The sequence below is a fragment of the Gymnogyps californianus genome, chromosome 1, assembly GCF_018139145.2.
Source record: "Gymnogyps californianus isolate 813 chromosome 1, ASM1813914v2, whole genome shotgun sequence".
NCBI classification, from domain to species: Eukaryota; Metazoa; Chordata; class Aves; order Accipitriformes; family Cathartidae; genus Gymnogyps; species Gymnogyps californianus.
Genome location: NC_059471.1, coordinates 131,094,872 through 131,110,121, shown reverse-complemented (window position 1 = coordinate 131,110,121; position 15,250 = coordinate 131,094,872). Strand labels below are relative to the sequence as shown.

The 15,250-nt window shown below is 39.1% G+C and overlaps 1 protein-coding gene across 1 annotated transcript in view; it reads left to right on the top strand.

Annotated features, from left to right (window-relative positions):
• Window positions 1-15,250, top strand: part of SPAG17 (sperm associated antigen 17) — a 117,279-nt gene that overhangs the window by 28,917 nt on the left and 73,112 nt on the right. Inside the window, exons 6-8 of the mRNA XM_050894300.1 lie at window positions 2,746-2,940; window positions 10,709-10,890; window positions 14,479-14,634. Coding sequence (XP_050750257.1) covers window positions 2,746-2,940; window positions 10,709-10,890; window positions 14,479-14,634 — 533 coding nt within the window. The remainder of the gene's footprint in view (window positions 1-2,745; window positions 2,941-10,708; window positions 10,891-14,478; window positions 14,635-15,250) is intronic.

The following is a 15,250-nucleotide window of genomic DNA, read 5'->3' as shown; positions in this document are numbered from 1 at the left end:
TTGGGCTTAACAATAAACAAATTGATTCTGACTCATACAAAAAAAATTGTATTCAGTGGATTGATTTCCAGTCCGAAGACAGTAAGGAACTACCTCACAACGGAAAAGGTAATCTGACCTTGCTACTTCCTTTAGTTGTGCTGAGGAAGACAGCGAGGAGGAACCCATAGCCCTAAGAAGGACAGCACCCCTCAAACCCTTCACTCTAGGCTACAGGAAAAACATAACTATTGCTTTATGGAGAGGTAATTGTTTCTTCATTCTTCCTTACAGTTCCACTTAGAAGTCCATACCAAGAGAAAATTAAGTCAAGTATTGCCAAAACTTCTGGAGGCCATTCTAAATGAACATTAAGTGTGGTGAAACAACTGTGTCAGGATTTTCTGTCTTTCCTCAAGAACATGACAATTAAGGTTTTCAAGGACCTCATGCTTTGTTTTGTGTCTTGGGACAAAGTGGTGCCAGCTCCATTTCTCAGTGTCAAGAACATGTAGATCCATGAAATATTTCTACTGAGAATGTAGTACTTCAAAAATCTTCATGCACATTCCATATTTTACAAGAGTCTGAGCAGAAGACATGAAGAGTCTTGGATGATCCTTAAAGTTGATACAGTGAAAATTTTTTTCAGCGCTCTTGGCCACTCTAATAGAATCATAGAATCATTTAGGTTGGAAAAGACCTTTAAGATCATCGAGTCCAACTATAAACCTAACACTGCCAAGTCCACCACTAAACCATGTCCCTAAGTGCCACATCTACGTGTCTTTTAAATACCTTCAGAGATGGTGACTCAACTACTTTCCTGGGCAGCCTGTTCCAATGCTTGATAACCCTTCCAGTGAAGAAATTTTTCCTAATAGCCAATCTAGACCTCCCCTGTTTATATTTGTTTTAATATAGCTGTATCAAGCAAAAAAACCCAAAAGAGAAAAATGCCACAATTTTTACTTGAGAGTAGTCTGAGCTATTGCTTATATATGACCATGTCTTGAACTCAAAGACAATCTATATCTGTTTCTGGTAGCTAACAGTCATTTTGTCATTCATCCCTAGGACATTATCACCTTTCTGAAATTGAATATTTCTGCTTTTGAGTAATCTTGAGATTACTTGCATTGATGTCTTTCATCATTTCAGTATGAATTAGTCACTGATTATTAGAACTGACTGATTATTATCAGCTTGTCATGATTATTAGCATAATCATAACTGTTGAATGGCAGGCAGTCTTCAGCATGTATGCATTGGAGTTTTTCGATCTCTGTAAGTCACTATGCAGACATCTGTCTTTTTTGTTAGAAATCATTAATGCCCAGTAATTGTATGCGCTCATGCTTTTTCTTCCTGCAAGTAACTGAGGCATCAAAATATATAGTTCAGTTTCAGTACTAGCAGTGATATAATGGACTAGTTTTCTTCTGGTTTTGATTTTGCTTTATGCAATGTATGTACTGGACCGTGGTGGCTGCTTACTCAGTCAGTCTTTCTCCAAATTCTTAAGTTCTTTTATGTTTACCTAATGTTACAAGAAGAGGAGAGACAGCCATGTTGCCAGCCTGCTGCTCTGGGTGGCAGCAGCATTTGCACAGCCCTGGCTACGTACCTGAGCACAGGCAGATGTCAGTGCCAGGCTACGTTTTTTTCTGCCTTTTTTTTCTCCCTTGGATGAATGAGTCCTGTGAGCTGAGGAGTGGCTAAAGGACTTTTAAGTGTGTTGTGTTAGTAGGCATAAGAAAGAATCTTAATGCTAAACAGAATATAAAACTGTGTTTTGTTGTTAATGCAGGATAGTCTGCACTAGTTGTATGTGTTCCATAGTCGATGGAGAGATACAGGAGCTTCAGCAGGCAGTTTCTGTTGTCTTAGGATAAATAACCATGCTGGATGAATTAAATCACCTGATGCCTGTCTGAATACCTTGTATTTCTCCATGGGCTGTAAAGGGAATCTATGCAATTAACTTAGACTAGAGTCAAGCTTCTAGAGGGCTCGTTTTTACTTACATAATGCTTAACCTTTTGCTTTGCTACTGAAATGTTGCTATGCATATTTCTGCAGAACTAATAAGCCCAAACGGGGCAGGCGCTCAATGAAACTTCTCATCTGCACTTTAGGATGAATTTGGATATGCCCCTTGCTAACTAAAAGGACTAGTGTGAGCTGTTATTACCAGTTGATGAGGATTTTGACAGGGAGTCCATCTAGCAAACATGAACCTGTTGGGCAGGGAGCAATCAGCAGTGAGTGAGCTCATACCTGCAGCTAATCCTTCAGAATTATTACAGCTAATGTAATCTCTCATCTAAGACACAGTAATTTACTCTGTGTGTGCTCCCTGGACAGCTTTATGCAGGATAAAATAGGATAGCTTAAACTACCATTAGAGCATGTGAGTATGTCCTGACACTAAACTCCTGCCTAAAGAGAAGCAATTACAGAAATGCTGCTACAGCTAGCATTCTGGTTATAATCAGCTTCTCCAGTTTTTCTCCTGGTGCTTCTCCAAATAATTATTACTTCTGACTTGTATTCTTCCTGCTGAGTTCTAGGTGGTTTGCTACAGAAGACTTCAGTCTAATGCACGTAATATTTTGAAACTTCTATGTAATTGTCCCAATGAGGTTATAAAAGAACTGTTTCTCTGACCTTAATTTGCAATATCCCTATATAGTCAAGAAAAAACTGAATTTTGTTTAGCTGTTGAATGTCCTTGCTCTAATCTGTTTTTGTTGTTTTGAACAGATGATGAACCAGATGATGGTGCCCATCATTACTTTATAATTTTGGGTTTCTACAGCCCTCAGCTGTTGCCTGTGATGTCTGAGCTTGGGATTAACATTTCAAGTGTAATTAGAATTTCTTCTGAGAATTATAAGCCGTTGCAGACATACTTGGAAGCAACTAAACTTCAAGGAGAATCTTTACTTTCACCTGAAGGTAATCTGGTCATAAGAACAAAATTTGTGTAGAAAGGAGACTATTTTATATCCAAGTAAAGACTGCTCCTGCTGTGTTTTTCTCCCTCTCCGTGCCTTGTGTTTGTGCATACTACTTGTGAGCAGCTGTGTTTGCCAGTGCAAAAATGGTATTGCCATTGGTTGGTCACCAAACCAAATGGTTTGCCAGTGCAAAAACTTGCCTCAGCTGGACAGTAGAAAGAGGGACTGACTAAGCAGGCAATGGTTGCAGACATAGTTTTCTGCAGCAGCCACCAAAGAACAACATTTTATCAAATGCTTACTTCTATGAATCATTGGCCAGGAAGGTGTGCTACTAAGCAAACTTCGCTTATTTGGTAATTTCAAGGGAAGTGCACAGCTGGGTACTTCAGGACTGTGGCCCCAGCCAGAGAAGAATATGCCACAGAATAACACCCTGTAATTGTACTCAGCTGTCCCCAGGCTGTTAACACCTCTCTTGAACTGGGATCCTGGTGAACAGCAAGCTAAATATGAGTCATCAATGCAGGCTAACCATATTGAGCTGTAGTAACATAGCCAGTAGATCAAGTGAAGTGGTTATTCCCTGTTACTTGGCTTTCATGAGAACAGAGTTCTGGGCTCTACAGTACAAGAAAGATACTAATAAACTTGATTGAGTCCAGCAGACAGCCACCCGATGAGGAGTGGCTGAAGAACCTTGGCTTGCTTGATCTAGAAAAGGCTTACGGGGCACCTAATAGCATTCTTCTAACACCTCTGAGAAGGTTACCAAGAACACAGAGCAAGACTCTTCATTGTGGTACATGGAAGAAGAAAAAGCGGTTGTGATCATGAATGGCCTTTGGAAATCCCAGGCACCAGAGACAACGGGAAAGTCTGGAGCAAGGAAGACATACCCTTGGTGGAAGAGGATCAGGTCAGGGAATACTTAAGCAAACTGGACATATGTAAGTCCATGGGACCTGATGGGATGCACTCATGAAGACTGAGGGAGCTGGCTGTGATGTCACTGCGAGGCCACACTCAGTAACTTTTGAACAATCATGGCAACTGGAAAAGGTGCCTGAGGACTGGAGGAAAGCAAGTGTCACTCCTGTCTTCAGAAATGGTGGGAAGGAGGACTCAGGGAACTAAAGGCTTCTCAGACTCACCTCAATCCCTGGGAAGATGATGGAACAGCTAATCCTGGAAGCAATTTCCAAGCACATGAAGGACAAGAAGTTGGTCAGTCAGCATGGATTCACCAAGGGGAAGTCATTCTTAACCAACCTGATAACCTTCTATGATAAAATGACTGGCTTGGTAGATGAGGGGAGAGCAGTGGATATTGTCTGCCTTGACTTCAGTAAGGCCTTTGGCACTGTCTCCTCATAAAGAAGCTGATGAAGTATGGGCTGGATAAGCAAACACTGAGGTGGATTGAAAACGGACTGAATGGCCTGGCCCAGAGGGTAGTGATCAGTGGTATGAAGCCTAGTGATCAGTGGTATGAGTCCTGCTCAACATCTTCATTAATGATAGTGGGGCAGAATATAACCTCAGCAAGTACTCTGATGATAGAAAACTGGGAGGAGTGGCTGAAACACCAGAGGGTTGTGCTGCTGTTCAGAGGGACCTCAACAGGCTGGAGAAATGGGCTGGCAGGAACCTCATAAAATTCAACAAGGGCAAGGGCAAAGTCCTGCACTTGGGGAGGAATAACCCCATGCACCGGTTCGTGGTGGGGGCTGACCAGCTGGAAAGCAGCTTGGCAGAAAAGGACCTAGGGGTGTTGGCACTAAGTTGAACGTGAGCCAGCAATGTGCCTTTGTAGCAAACAAGGCTAATGGTATCCTGGGCTGCATCAGGTCAAGGGAGTTGATCCTTCCTTTCTACTTAGCACTGGTGAGGCCACAGCTGGAGTTCTGTGTCCAGTTCTGGGCTCCCCAGTACAGGAGAGATATGGAGCTACTGGAGAGAGTCCATCAAATGACCATAAAGATGTTTAAGGCACTGGAGTATCTCTCATATGAGGAGAGGCTGAGAGAGCTGGGAAAGTTTACCCTGGAGAAGAGAAAGCCCAGAGGGATCTCATCAATGTGTATAAGTGCCTGAAGATAAGGTGCAAAGAAGAGGAAACCAGGCTCTTTTCACTGGTGTTCAGTGACAGGACAAGAGGCAATGGCAAAAACTGAAACACAGGAGATTTCACCTGAACAGAAGGAAAGACTTTTTTACTGTGAGAGCGACTGAACACTGGAACAGGTTACCCAGAGAGGTTGTGGAGTCTTCATCCTTGGAGATATTCAAAAGCCATCTGTGCATGGTCCTGGGCAGCCTGCTGTAGGTGACCCTGCTTGAGCAGGTGACTTGGACTAGATCACCCCCAGAGGTCCCTTTCAACATCAACCATTGTGTGATTCTGAAATTGGAATGGAAGATTCTGGCAAGATGTAGGGGAGGGGAAGCGTGGGAAATTACCCCAAAGGCAGTCAAGCATTGCAGTAGATTGCCCGTAGAGGTTGGGAGATCTCTGTCTTTAGAGATTTTCAAGACTGAGCTGGATAAAGCCTGGAACCTGTTGTCTGAATTTCCTGTTGACCATGCTTTGAGCAGGAGATTGAGGTCCCTTCTGACCTGAATTATTTTAAATCTAAGTCAAAGTCTGGTGATAAATAAGTGTAAGTGAGAAAACTGAGTTGGTAGCTGTAATTGTTCCTACCTGTGTTTTTTGACTAATAATTATGGTTCCAATTATAACTGTGCATATTGACTTTCTGCAATGTTCTCTGTGGTGCTGGGAAATCCCTTATGATGGATTCTGTCACTGTTGAGATGGCACGAGCAACCCAGTAAATGAGAGGAATGGTGTCCTGGATATGTTGGGCAGGAGAGAGGGTTATGAGGGTTGGTTATGTTGGAGTGCTGAAGGACATGAGATGGGATGGTGTGACTCACTGCCATTCTGACTGCTGATGAATACAAACCATTTACCTGTAAGTGTTGTGAAGGCTGAACTATCTCAGTGTGCTATTCCTTCTTTCCCATTCATGTTGACCAAATGAGATACTCATATTGCCTCATGACAAATGCTACAGGTTAGATTATGTGGGCATTAGGGAATCTGTCCCCAAAGGTGCCAAGGTGAGCTAACATGAGTCATGTAGATTTAGTCTTTAAGACTTAGACAATCACATCACCAACTGATGGACTCAAAGAAGTAATGTCATGTTTGAATTTGTTCGATGAGCAATCTTATCTCTGGGAAAAGAATGAGAGGAAAACGTAATTTCCAGCTTCTTACAGTTTTGTTAGAACTTGTAAAATGTAAAGGTAATGTCTTGCTAGAAAATAGTTGAAAGTGCAGAGAGCAGAAAGCATGGTTTTGTTTATTTTCATTTTATTTACAACACCTGCTGGGGGTGAGGGGGCAGGGGCAGGTTTCCCCAAATATTTCCAAAGTTATATTATCTTTTCTTTGTCTCGTATGTATAATAGCAGGAAGACTTCAGTAAACTTAGATAATTAATAAGTAAAATTCGTGAAGAGACTTTTTAAAGGGGAAAAAGGTCTAAATATAGATGATAGTATCTTGTGTAAGTAGTGTTATAGGTAGTAATGCAAGTTTTCCTCATTACTAAGAAAGGATAGGTTCCATAGTAAGAAAACAGCTTGGCTAAACCATGCATTCTTTGTGGACCTCAGATATAAGGAAGCATTTAAGAATTAGAAATATGTCAGGTCACTAGGAATGAGAATATATGTTTATTATGAGCCTATTGTCACAAAATCAGAAATGCCAAGATACAAAATGGGATGCAGGAGGAGGAGGACCAAGGAAAATGTTTGTCTGCTGCTCAACAGAGAGGAAGAACTGTCAGGAGGTGATCCTGAGAAGGCTGGCAGTGGTTAATGTTTTGGGGAGGCTTTTTGTACTTCTTGTTGACATGTGTGTTGGGGGGGGGGGGTTAATCTGTTTTCACTACAAATACCATTGCAGACAGGTGATAGTTATAACTAACTGCAATTAATGCTGGTAGCAGAAAGATTCAGCTTCAAATTGTGGAGGAATAGGTAAAATGAGTGCTACTTAGGTAAGATAGAGAACTTTCCAGATCAGCTGATTCCAATTAACTTAAATTGTATTCTATTTAAAGATTTGCCTGCCATTCTCATTTGTATTTGAGAACTCATAAAGAGCAAGTGAGATAGTGGAAAAAGAGCTGTGAGGAAGAGGGAAAGGAACACAAATAGCCAAGGCACTGTAATCTGCTTAATTTCTGTTTCTGGAAAAATACCGGAACAAATAATTTATAACCACTTAAAAGAAAAACAAGCAGATGAGTAACAGCTAGCGTATGCTGTTCAAGAACAAATCATGTCAGACAAGTTTAATTTCCTTACAAAATTAAGTACTGGCCTTCTGAGCAGAGGAGTAGTCTGTGTTGTATATTTGGATTTTAGTAAGGCTATTTCACATGGCCCACAGTGAGCAAGATAGGTCTAGATGAAAACAAATATATAGTAGGTGCAGCCTCATTCAAAAATCTTGGCCTCTGTAGAGTAACTGTTAAAGGTTTACTATCAAACAGAAGGAAGCATGGAGCAGACTCAAGGGAATTTGTGCTGGGTCTCGTATTGTTTGGTATTGTTGTGGGTATTGGAATAAGGGGGTGTGATTCAAATGCAAAATGTTCTTGATAGAATAGAGAATAATAATCTGGAAAAAAGACTGTTCTGTTTAATATGGACAATACAGTATCCTTATACAAGAATAATTAAATGTACGAATAAAGGCTAGTAAACACATGGCTAGATGACAGGTTTGAAAAATAAGCTGACATTCTGACTTCACAAATGAACGTAAGTCAGCAATATCACTATGCCACTAAAAAACAAATACCATCTCCAGATTATAAATGAGCATATGTCCTAAAAAACACCTGAGGTAATTTTATCATGCAAATCAACAGTGAGGTAAGACCTTGTAAGAAATACATGCCAATCAGAAAAATTATTAGGGATCTATAAAATTTTACTTAGGAGGAAAAAAATGGAATTGTTATCCTTAAGTTTAAGAAGAGAGGCTGAATGATGTAGTGGAGAAATGATAAAAGTTTTCAAGTTTGTAAAAGGCTAGGACAGAAAATGAAGAGTTTAAATGGCAACAGAGAAAATACAGTGTAGCAGGAAGAAACTTTCCACAGGTGAGGTTAGTGAAGTACTGAGTAGGAATAATATTCCTACTGCGTAGGAATATTATTGAGTCTTTGAGGCTTTTAAGGTTATATTAAGACACATCTGTCAGCAGTGATACAGGTACAGTTAATTGTGCCTTGGAGCAGGCATTAACTCAAGTATTTTGCAGTTGAATGACTTACAAAATAGGTCGTGGTTGATCATTTCAATAATGCATGGAGAAACTTCTAGACGGGAAGACATTAACCTGTAAATGCAATTATGTTATAGTGTTTCTGTTTTTCTTCGCATGAATACACATGAATCATGGATTAGGGACCACGGCTTTCGTGTTCTTTTCCTTCCTGGGTGTTTGCATCCCCTAATAGCTTTCATTTTGTGAAGTTACCAAGTCAAGCACTGTTAGTACCCTTTCATACGGTTAGTTTTCTGTTCCTCTAATCACTGTAGTAGCTGTGCTACTACTAATTCAGCTTTTCTGAGAGCTAGTGAGAGAACTCAGACCAATCTCTCAGCCTGACAAAATGGAATTCATTTTTCTCCATTTCTGCTGGAAATGTGTTACCTGACACATCCTAGTGATTCTAGAATTTCTCTTTTTACAGTGATGGTTCAAAATCGCTATGCAATGTATTAGTATATACTAGATGCTTTTATTCCACTGTTATATGATGATAACAGATTTTTTTGTTGGTGTTTTTCCAAAATCATGTAGTGTACTGCTGGGTACTGTCTCATTTCTATTACTGAAGACTTCAAGGTAATTCAGTTCCTCTGTGGGGTTGTGCCAAATCTCTTCTGTATTGACAGTTTCTCCTAGCTCCTGCACCTTCTTTTGAGGTTGCTCAGGAAAACTTTAATTCATTCTGAGAGGGTTTACATAATGAAAATATACTTGAGAAAAGAAAAGCCTTAGGATTGCAGGCAAAAGAATGAAGAGGGGAGGCAGTAGTCAAGGGCAGAGCATCTAATGATTGATCCTGGCAAGCTATGATGTTTCTGTGAAAGGGGAAGCCTAAGTGTCATACACATTTTTGTGTGTTTTTTATTATTAAACAATGGGCCAGAGTTAGTAAAATGTTGTTATTCTTCTATTGTAAAACAGGAATGTCTAGCTACAGTGTTATTAGGACAGTGCCATTCACCTTTCATTCAAAAATGCAAAGCGATTAATCCATTGACTGGGCAGCCCTAGGTGCTGTTACACTGCCAAGATGTGCTTTCAAAGCTGAGTTTGCTAGGGGAACATTGTCACGAGTCAGGTATTGTCCTGAATTAGAGTATATCTTTTATGAGCAGATGAAAAACAAAGAGAAAGGATGGTCCTGTGACTGAGATGAACTGTTAAGAGCGTAGAACAGTTTAAGATCAAGGGACCATCTAGGCCAGTGATCTATGTCCAGAAGTGCTCATAAACTAATGCCCAAGGAAGACTAAAGGAAAGGAATGGAAGGAAAAGGAAAAGAGTAATAAGTAAAGCATGTATGAAACTTCTCAACACATACATCACCTAGCCACCAGTTATTTTCAAGTCAGCCAGATTTCCTGATCCTGATGTGTTTTGTCTTTTTAGTAAACCTCAACAGATTTAGTTTGTTTTCTAAATACTTGTTCAGTCTCTCCTTGAACTCATGAGAATGTCTTATACCTACAGAATCTTTTGGCAGAGAATTCCCAGGTCTTCTACCCAGTTTTTAGTCACTTAATGGGACATATCTTCCGAATCGTGATAAAACCATTTTGTAAGTTAATTGGCAAACATTTCTAATGGCTGCTACAGGAGCCATACATAACTTGAAAACCTTAAGGAGATCAGCATTTTTTGAAGAGTCCACAGCCTCACTGAGTTGTTTTTTTTTAAACCCATGGGGCCACTGGAATTATACAAGTGAGGTATTTGGCCTTCATACTTAGGTTTTAGAAGTGCTGAACACCCATAAGTCCAAACGAAAGCAAGTCACTACAGGTTTTAGTGTCCTTATGTCTCTTAAATTAGGCTATAAAAAGTATGGTTGATCCTAGATTCCAGAGTGTGACTGTAAGATTGGCATTATGAGAGAACTTTTTTTTTCCACTGTACCTAGAACATCTTTGAAAATTGATCATTACTATGCAGTAAAAATGGAACCCATACAACTTCTAGGCACGCTATTCATAGTCATACTGTACCTTAATCTCCTTTTCCCCCAATTTCCACACCAATAAAATTGTGATAATAAGGCTTGCTTACCCTATACTTAAAGAACAGGTTCACCAGGGTATGTGCTGGCAGCTTTGGAAAAGTGCAACCTGGGATTTTTACGTTTCCTATGTTTCAAACATTCACTGCTGTTGTTTAGTTTGGCGGGGAGAGGTAAGGGTGTGGTTTTCGTTTTGTTTTTTATCTTTTCTGAAAGAACTACCGTGTTTTACTGAGGCTTTATCTTCCTGGAGTTTTTTAATCCCAAAGTTGAGTGCCAGAGTTTTGCTGAGACTCTGAGGATGGGAATATTTTAACAGTACTTACGGAAGACTAATACATGATTTGTGCTTTGTGTAAAAGGGAGAGATTGTACCATAATTCATCTAATACTTATAATTTTTAGTTGTAGAAGCAGAGAAAAGAAAGAAAGATGAAGCTACCAAAGACCTGGAAACATTTTGGAAATACCTGGAGCCAGTTCTGAACAGTGGAAAGCATGGATCAAGTCTCTTTGATGTTGCCAGACTTCATCATCTAGTTAAGGAGAGTGCCTTTCCCCCTGATTGGTCTGACAGAGAAATGCTGGTCAGTAGATTCTGCTTTCACAGTGCATGGCATGCCTTGGGGTTTGTAACACTTAAGACCAATTTAGAAATGACAGGAATTTTAGCTTAGTCTTCTGTGAAACAGAACCAGAGTAGTTAGTATATTTGTAATCTTAAACAAAAATTATTTCCTATGTATCCAACAAATTTATTCAGCATGTATTCACAAGGAGTCCTTTGAATAAAAATACCTGACTTCAAGTTTCTTAATATTGTAGGCCACAGCAGCAGAGTTTTAAAACAGTTTGAGCTATTATTATTCAGCATCTTTACATAGACCCAATTTGGATCTCATTAGAGAGTCAGATCTCCATATGAAATAACACAAAAATTATATTTTTGTCCTCGTAACAGCACAAGAGGACAAATGAAAATGAATGTAAGAATGCTTTTTGATATGAGATGTTGTTTTAGCGTGCCCAGTACTGCTTCTTTCTGTCCAACCCAAAACATGGCTGTGGCTTATTACTCATTACAGCCTGCTGAGTCACGACTGTTATTGGCACTGCAAGTGTTGTGGTTTAACCTCAGCCAGCAACTAAGCACCACGCAGCCGCTCACCCCTTCCGCTCCCAATGGGGTGGGGAGGAGGAAAAAAAAGCAAAACACGTGGGTTTAGATAAGAATGGTTTAATAACTAAAGTAAAATAAAATACACTACTAACTAAGAATAATAATAATAATAATATAATAATTGTAATGAAAACGAATATAACAAAAAAAAGAAATAACACCCAAGACAAGACAAGTGATGCACAATGCAATTGCTCACCACCTGCTGACCGATGCCTGAGCAGCGATCCACGCTTCCCGGCCAACTCCCCCCTGTTTATATACTGGGCATGACATTCCGTGGTATGAAATACCCCTTTGGCTAGTTTGGGTCAGCTGTCCTGGCTGTGCTCCCTCCCAGCTTCTTGTACACCTGCTTGCTGGCAGAGCATGGGAAACTGAAAAATCCTTGACTTAAGATAAGCGCTACTTAGCAACAACTAAAACATCAGCGTGTTATCAACATTATTCTCACACTAAATCCAAAACACAGCACTGTACCAGCTACTAAGAAGAAAATTAACTCTATCCCAGCCGAAACCAGGACAGCAAGAGAAAGTGAACCATTAGAAATTTTTTCCAGCCTAGGTTCTCAAGTATAGTGAGATAAGAGTCCAGTATTTTTCAATCCACAATGGCAGCAGTAAAAAATATAAACCGCTAAAGCAAAATAAAGCAGCATGCCATAATTTAAGCTACTGTATTTGTGGTCTATATTAGTAAGGTTAAAGGACAGACTACATCTTCCTAACACTTATTTATAGTACACTAAATCCTGTATATAAACAATCTGGTGAGCTAAGAAGTACCCTTGATCCTGAAGGGATCAGAACCGAGTTTGGCTAAATCCACAGTGGTTTTCAAGGCATTCACTAAAAATGCCTCAATTGGTGAAACGTGTAGGCTTGCTACTTACAACATTACTTATCATTTATACTCTTGATCTACTCTTAAAATATGAAGCCTTTTTTGGGAAAGAAGTTTTTTATCTTGTATATCTTCCCCATAATCACATCTTATAGGGGACTGTTGCTACTTGTGGGCTTCCTGCGGGCAGCTATATTATAGCTGAAATAAAAGAAAAATGATCTGTCACTGAAAGCGTTCCAAAATATTGTAGTTGTAATTTCACATTCTTCTGTAAATCAGAATTCAGCAGAGCTCTAAAGAAGTAGGAACATTTGTAAGTTTTTAAAGAAACAGATGGAAAGAATATAAGTTGTGAAATCATAGGTGGATAGAGTAAGTCTGTTCTGGTGGACTTGCTGGAAAGTCTCCGAGGGCTAGCTTGCTGCATCTCTGAAGTCCAAGATATACAGAATGAAAACTCTTGTGACAAATTGTTAGACATCAATATAAAAATGATAGAGTATTACGTACAGCAAGTAGTCTCCACTTTCAGATTTCAGATGTTTAGAAAGGAAAATACTTTCAAAAATATTTTTCTTTGTTCGAGAGTCGCTAATGGTTAGACTCAGAAAAGTTTTGACAAGCATCTGTGTCTGTCCTGAGAAGAGGAGAGAGCAAGCAAATTGAATCACAAAATTGTAATTATACTAAAATTTGCATGTGTCCCATTGAGTGGTGCCAGGTTTTGTTACTTGTAACTTTGTAAAAAATCTTGTTTTGTTTAAAAGATTGCGCATTCAAAACACTCCAGTATTTTAATTAAAATTTTCATGTGCTCTAGTGATCTCTTTTAAGTAATATATGAATGGAAGGTTTTTATACTAACCCATTCTTCAGAAGAGTATTGAATTGGAAAAACAAAGGTGCAAGAATATTAACTCTGAAAATTCTGTTTTCACAAATAGAAGTTCTCTCCCAAATATCTCCTCTAGTCTTTAAATGTTATGAAAACTGAGACAAGTATTCCATAACTGATCAGTGATTTGACGTGCTTGTTTTGAAGTGGCATAAAGAGGGTCTGAGTTGAAGAAAATGGATGCTTAATACTTCTTAAGGGTCAGTTAATGTATTTAGTGCTTAATGACAGTTGTGTTTCTTCACCGTGTTTTATTTTAGGAAACTTAAAATTGAGGCATCTGATGTTGATAGCCACCTCTTAGAGACAAACTTCTTAATCCAAAAGACTTCCTCTACTTTCACAAAAGTGAAAGAATCACTCAGAAAAGGGCTGTTGACAGAAATTGTCTAAAAATTACAATAATTTCATCTTTTCCACAATGTGTAGGATGTACAGGGGAAGAATACGTCCATTAAAGCCACTGAAACTTGAGTGTGGCATGTGGTCTCCAATAGGGTTTTGGTGTTTGTACAAAAACATTTCACATTTAAAATAGCAGTTGCTATTCTTCTTTTTATTCCTCCCAAGCTTCAGTGAAAACCACAGTACATCACCTCAAGAATCTTGACTGTTTCCTTGTCAGACTTTTGCAGATACAATGCTCTGCCTTTGGACATTCAGGCGGTGTGCTGACATTCCTTTGCTTGCACAGCTATGGAATTCGTAGTTCAGTTCTTGAGGCTTTCTTTGTTTTAAAAGGGCAACAGAAGGAAAGAAAATAATATGAGATGGCATTGATTACTTGATTGGGTTTTTATTTTTTATCCTTCTAGGGCAGGAGAATGGTTGACCTTGCAAATATGCTGCAGGTTGATCACCAGTAGAAACATGCACATATGACGTAAAAAAATTATTTTAAGTTACCTCTCCCATTCCTTCCCATCCAAAAAAGTAACCTAAATTCCAGTTGCAAGAGAGCAGACCTTAAATGGTTACTGTTAAGACAAGTTAGACTTTATAACACCTAAAGCAGTTAGGCAATACTCAGTCCATACTGTGGTGTGGCAGTGTTTAGGCAAATAAAAATGAGGAGGCCTTGTTTTCTTAGAATAACTCTATAAAACATTTTGAATTAGTGGAGAAAAAATCCTTGGAAGATTTTTAAACAGTTGTAGGTCTGCTGGTTAGAGAGGTAATGACTCATGTGGCTAAGTTACATGACACTTTTGTATGCAAACTTCATCCTTTGTATCTGATTTTCTGTCATAGCTTGCATTTGGCACTGCGCTGTTTGAAAGCATTGCTTGTTTAATGTATGACTGCCTGGACTGGAGAAGACAGCATTGTAACTACTTGGAAAACACCAAGTTTATTAATGTGCCTGCATTATCAGAGAGCAAATCAACACAACAACCTGTAACTGAGGCAAGGATCCTTCTCTTCTCGTAGAGAATAACTGGTTATAGGCTAGAATTGCCTGTCGTTAATTCTGCACACAAAAATTCACCTTGGACCATCACTCCATCTGTAATTTTCTGTGAATGAAATTGGGATTTTTGTCTTCAGCATTTAAAACCTCAAAAATGGAAAAAAAAAATAGCCAAGCATTGGGGAAACAGAAAAAGGAAAATTTGAAGGATCATATAGGCATAAAGTATCACAGGTGTAAAAATTCCTTAAGCAGCTGCTGCTGACACCTTCTTGTGTCTGAAAAATCAATATGCCTGCACAGAGCTACTATGTCTTGTTGCAGATCTGTGAACTATCAAAAAAAGATTATTAGTTCTATGCAAGATCAGTTTCTTTGTTTTGTTTATGGTAGGCAAAAGCTTAAGTGGGCAGAAGAAAGTGGCTTATTAGGATATGTACTAGTGGCAGGGAAAAAATAGGCTTACTCCATCTGTAGCAGTACTACTGAATGCTCGTTTAAAGCATTCATAAAACTACATTCTTACTGTCTTGTTACATTCAGAGTTAGGTGGGATTTCCCTCCTCTAATACCAGCCATTTAAAACTTTAGCGTCTAGTCTAGGGTAAGTAA